Here is a 6,000-nt window from a genome sequence, read left to right as displayed (position 1 = left end):
AATCACCATCAACCTGTCCTGGTTCCCCCCCCCACCCCAACACCGATACTATAATTAAGAAAACCCACCAACGCCTCTATTTCTCAGAAGTCTAAGGAAAATTTGGCACGTCAGCTACGACTCTCACCAACTTTTACAGATGCACCATAGAAAGCATTCTTTCTGGTTGTATCACAACTTGGTATGGGTTCCTGCTCTGCCCAAGACCGCAAGGAACTACAAAAGATCATGAATGTAGCCCAATCCATCATGCAAACCAGCCTCCCATCCATTGACTCTGTCTGCACTTTCCGCTGCCTCAGCAAAGCAGCCAGCATAATTAAGGACCTCACGCACCCCGGACATTCTCTCTTCCATCTTCTTCTTTCAGGAAAAAGACACAAAAGTCTGAGATCCCATACTAACCGACTCAAGAACAGCTTCTTCCCTGTTGCTGCCAGATCTTTGAATGGACTTACCTTGCACTAAGTTGATCTTTCCCTACATTCTAGTTATGACTATAAAAGTACATTCTGCACTCTCTTGTTTCCTTCTCTATGAATGGTATGTTTCATTTGTATAGCGTGCAGGAAACAATACTTTTCACTGTATGTTTATACATGACAATAATAAATCAGATCAAAAAGAGAGCAGAATGAGAGTGGTTTTCAAGTTTTTACTTTCTGCTAAAGCATTTGCTGCACAATAGCTAACAACAAGCCCACCAATCTTTCTTACCATCACTTTTTCTCACTCATGTCGGAGTGTGGCTTCTTGGAAAACATTTTATTTTACAGATGTTGCAACTATTTATTAAAATTCTAATATCAAGTCTGACAATTACGCATTGAAGTAGTTATTTCTTTAAAAAATAGTTTACAGTATTTCAGCAGGATACACAAAGTGGGGAAGGGAGGGGGGGGAAGTTCAAATTGCATTTCCCTGTAAATAGCATCCTGATTTATTTTCACACACCTGTGGATTCTCTTCTGTTCCCCAAGTGAAATTAAAATTGGCCTGGTAAAGGTTTTAAAAATGTACACAGCATACATTCAGTACAATCACGGACATCAGTGTACAATCGTTCAATACCCCAACCGGACCGGGTTTCTAATGATACAAACTGTTAGTCAGCAAAAGCAGATTTAGATTATGTAAACAATCAAGTAGTAGAATAATTTCGATCCTGATTTAACACCATTTAGATCCCACCCACCTGCCCAAGATGAGCTCAAGGTCTTATTGGCTGATAAACACTTGTCAATGTACAAACAACAAGTACAGACATGCAGGGAGTTCACACAAAGAAAGGATGGCGGCGGAACCACGAGACGAACTGTCCTGGCCGTTTTTAACACCCAATCAGTCTTGTACAAATATATAATCGGCAGAAAGAAGTCGCCAGTTACGACCTGCAGCAGCCCGTGCCTTTCATCTCCGAGTTCACGTAATCGTGGAGCTTGAACTTGGGGTCGTTTGGCGATTTCATCGACCTGTGCTTCAGTTCTCTGTAACAAACAGTTGCAGATGACTGTCACGTGCCTGTTCGGAATGTGGGTTCTGCTGATCCCGCAGCCAGGGCTGGGGGCCAGTACAGTGAATGGGCGCCCACTGTGCCTCCTGCTATCTAGAGTTTTGAATGAGCTCATCGTATATTAAGCCGATCTTTCTCTTCGCCCCACCTGTAGCTGCAACACAGCATTCTGCATCCTGTCCTTTCCTTCTCCCCTATGTACTCTACAAAAGGAATGTTTTGTCTATATAATTTCATTGACTCCCTACAATGCAGAAGGAGACCATTGGCCCATTGAGTCTGTACCAACCACAATCCCACCCAGGCCCTATTCCCATAAACCCATTCATTTACCCTGCTAAAAGCAAATTACTGCCGATGCTGGAATCGTTCATTCCCTCCCCCTGCAGTATAATTATCTCCCACTTTCTATGCCTTTTAGCTTTGACAAATGGTCACCTGGACTCGAAATGTCAGCTCTTTTCTCTCCTTACAGATGCTGCCAGACCTGCTGAGATTTTCCAGCATTGTCTCTTTTGGTTTCACTTACCCTGCTAGTCCCCTTGACACTAAGGGGCAACTTAGCATGGCCAATTAACCTAACCCTCACATCTTTGTAGTGTGGGAGGAAGCAGGAGCACTCGAAGGAAACCCAAGCAGACGTGGAGAGAAAGTACAAACTCTATACAGGCAGTGACCTGAGGCCAGAATTGAACCCAGGACCCTGGTGCTGTGAGGCAGCAAGAACTGACTGGAGGAAGAATTGCCGGAATTCTACCGTCCCACCCACCCCCACCACGGAATTGCAGCGGGCGAGGGGCGAAAAAATGGAAATGTCTGTTGACCTCGGGTGGGATCTTCCCATCTCGCTCAAGCGAAACTGTAAAATCCTGCCCAATATTTTTCAACGTATCCCAGTATCTGTGACAATAATAAATCAAATCAATTCAAAAGAAACACTTGGCAGGTCAGGCAGTATCTATGGAGAGAGCAACGGTCAAATGTTTCAGCCTGGTGACTTTTCATCAGAACTGGAAAATAGTTCCCGTGACTCCGTTTATTTACCCTGCTATTCCCTCTGACGCTAAGGGGCAATTCAGCATGGCCAATCAACCTAACCTGCACATCTTTGGAGTGTGGGAGGAAACCGGATCACCTGAAGGGAATTCCACGCAGACAATGGGGACAATGTGCAAGCTCCACACAGACAGTGACCTGAGGCTGGAATCGAACCCAGGTCCCTGATGCTGTGAGGCAGCAGTGCTAACCATGCCACCATGCTGTGCCATATTATTCTGCCTGGGAGGATGGTAGTGCCGGGTTGTCTCACATCCTTTAAAAAGTATGTCATAACATTTAGGGATGTGGGCCAGGTGCTGGCAGTTGGGATTAGGTGGGAGTTCAGGTGTTTCTAATATGTCAGTGTAGACTCGATGGGCTGAAGGGCCTCTTCTGCACTGTATGATTCTATAATTCTATTATCTCAGGAGTCATTCGACTCAGGTTTGCTTGCCTTTTCAGGTTCCTTATTAAATTTACCACAGGGACAATAAGATTGGTTATTTACTTTGATTAAGAATTGTTTGTCACAATAATCCTCACTGACATTTGCCCAGTGCAGGTAATATCAAAGGATCATTCTCGCATCACTTACTTTGCAATAGCCATAAATGCCAGCTCAACATTTAGACCAGTTTTGGCACTTGTTTCCATAAATGGCACTCCGTATTCCTAGAAGGAGATAATGGCCAATTAGATATATCCACAGCAAACTCATTGCAGAGGGATTTTCACCCTCACTACCGAGTGAATTGCACCTCCACCATTAGCAGTCACCAAGTTCCATTCCTCTGATGTCCACCAGCCAACTGATCACCAGCCTCATCATCAAATTACCCCATGATCACCTTGATGAATGTTTTTCCCAGTATTGGAAAATAGTTCTGAATTATTAAATCCATAAGGGAGGATTTTCCCGTCCCACAGGAATCATAGCGGGCGGGGGGGTGGGGGGAGAAGGAGGGGGAGGAGGGGGCGGGCACCATGCTAAGGTCCGTTGACCTTGGATGGATTTTCCGGAGTAAGCGGGGCCGGAAACTCCCGCCCATAGTCTTGCATTAACCGATGCTTTCAGTCACACCCCTTCATTAAAAAAAAGGAACTGGCGGAATAAGATCTATTTAGTGAAACCCTAAATCTGTCCTTAAATCATCCCAATTTTTGTTCCCCTTCCACATTGTCATTTTTGGCCCAGCGAGGCAACTGCCACTGGAATCATCTGAAGGGCAAAAACAGCAAAAGTAACAAATAGAAGAGTTGATCTGTTAATTGGGCTCTGAATCTCTCCATCCTGAATTCTCACTGACTGTTGGTTCACGTCACTGTATCACCATACCCGCCAGTTAATGCCTAATCGTACTGCCCACAGAATCTCTCACCTTAACCTCCCATTCTGACGGAGTCAGGCTTGACCTGAAACTGGCAAAGGACGGTCCGGGTGTCTTAGCACAAAGTCCTTTCACCTGCGTCTTGCTTTCAACCCATGCTCGGTGGTGGAATGGAGATCTTTCTCCCTATTCCCGTTTTCCTGGTTTCCTCGCCACCAGCAGCACTCTATTCCGGGAACTTCATTTTGCAAAATTTTCCCAGCCGCGCAGTTTAAAAAGAAGACAAAGGGTGTGACCTTTCCCCCTGCTGTGCCAGTCGACCAGCACAGTGTGCCAGTAAGATAGCGCACGAGGCTTTCTCGCCAGGAGCGAACCGGCCTCGCACCGAAAGCCATCTTCCCGGTTCTGTTTTGCAATCGGCTTTGCACCCTTTTTGTGTGTTTCCTGAAACACAGAACTTTTCGGGGAAGATCACTTCCAAAGTGTGGTTTAAAAAGGAACATACCTTGGCTAATTTTTCTCCTGCTTCTTTCTTCACTGCTCTCTCTTGAGCCACATCAGCCTTTAAAAGACAAAAATGGTAATGAATATGTTTCAGGGTCACAACTTCATGTGTGAGTGAGTCTGCGCACTTCCTAAACAGTGTGGCCTATCCCCATACTAAATGGTGCAGTTCCCAATTGCTAAATACAAGCTGTACAGATTGAAATTTCCAATGATCACAGTTCCAATGCTTTACTCTTTGCCTTTGCTTGGTGCTCTTCTGAAATGGCCAAGTGATGTTATTTAAGGAATAAAAGAAAAATACTGTAGATGCTGGAATCTGAAACCAAAAGAGAAAAGGCTGGAAAATCTCAGCAGGTCTTGACAGCACCCGTGGGGAGAGAATAGAGCCATTGTTTTGAGTCAGAGCTCTGACCAAGGACTCGAAATGTTGTCTCTATTCTCCCTCCAAAGATGCTGTCAAGACCTGCTGAGATTTTCCAGCATTTTCTGCCTTTGATGTGAGGGAATTTTCTGTCGCGATTTACCATTCTACCAAAGGGTGGCAGCAGCTGGTCACACTGCAAAAAGATCGGCTGAGTAAAGTTAAGCCTCAGAATTACACTCATCTGGGGAAAATCAACTTAACAAGTGAAAGGGAGGTCAATTTAACAAAAGGTCAAATCAACAAATCAAAGGGGCAACTCCTAAGCTTAGAAATGATGGAGTGATAAGTGGGCACTGAAGGGGGTACATGCCCATTTGGACTGCGCCAGGCACTTCATTGGTCAATGTGCCAACCTGGAACAGCATTCTGCCCTTGACAAATTGGGGCCAAATGCCCCTTTCTACCTTCTTTCCCATACTTTTACCATATTTTTACTTTGCTCTGGAGCATTGTTTCAATTTTTAAGGCGATGGCCTCATAGTGTTATCACTAGACAATTAATCCAGAAATGTTAATCAGCTAATGTTCTGGGGACCCGGGTTCAAATCCCGTCACAGCAGTTGGTGGAATATGAATTCAATTTTAAAAAGTCTGGAATTAAGAGTCTACTGAATACCATGAAACCACTGTTGATTGTCGGAGAAACCAATCTGGTTCACTGATGTCCTTTAGGGAAGGAGATCTGCCGTCCTTATCTGGTCTGGCCTACATGTGACTGCAGATCCACAGCAATGTGGTTGACTCCCAACTGCCCTCTGAACAAGGGAAACTAAGGATGGGGAATAAATGCTGGCCAGCCTTATGGGCGGCATGGTGGCATAGTGGTTAGCACTGCTGCCTCAGGGACCAGGGACCCGGGTTCGATTCCTGGCTTGGATCACTGTCTGCATGGAGTCTGCACATTCTCCCTGTGTCTGTGTGGGTTTCCTCCGGATGCTTCAGTTTCCTTCCACAGTCTGGTTAGGTGCATTGACCATGCTAAGTTCTCCCTCTGTGTAGCCGAACAAGCACCGCAGTGTGGCAACTAGAGGATTTTCACAGTAACTTCATTGCAGTGTTAATGTAAGCCTATTTGTGACACCAGTAACTGATGAAACTACTGTCACTGACATATGGTTGAGAGAGGGGCAGGATTGACAGCTCAATATTCCAGGATATAGGACCTTCAGGGAAGGAGGTAAAAGAGGAGG

General features: G+C 45.3%; 1 protein-coding gene across 1 annotated transcript in view; it reads right to left on the bottom strand.

Moving 5' to 3' along the window:
- Positions 1–635: 635 nt before the first annotated feature.
- Positions 636–6,000, bottom strand: part of rab26 (RAB26, member RAS oncogene family) — a 395,187-nt gene continuing 389,822 nt past the window's right edge. The window contains exons 7-9 of the mRNA XM_080206134.1: positions 4,385–4,441; positions 3,147–3,223; positions 636–1,487 (exon numbers count right to left, since the gene is read on the bottom strand). Of these exons, the coding sequence (XP_080062260.1) occupies positions 1,385–1,487; positions 3,147–3,223; positions 4,385–4,441 (237 nt within the window). The 3' untranslated portion in view covers positions 636–1,384. The remainder of the gene's footprint in view (positions 1,488–3,146; positions 3,224–4,384; positions 4,442–6,000) is intronic.

Source organism: Carcharhinus amblyrhynchos, chromosome 18 (assembly GCF_965287045.1).
Source record: "Carcharhinus amblyrhynchos chromosome 18, sCarAmb.v2.hapA, whole genome shotgun sequence".
Taxonomy (NCBI): domain Eukaryota; kingdom Metazoa; phylum Chordata; class Chondrichthyes; order Carcharhiniformes; family Carcharhinidae; genus Carcharhinus; species Carcharhinus amblyrhynchos.
The sequence above is the reverse complement of the archived record's forward strand: the minus strand, read 5'-3'. Positions and strand labels throughout refer to the sequence as shown.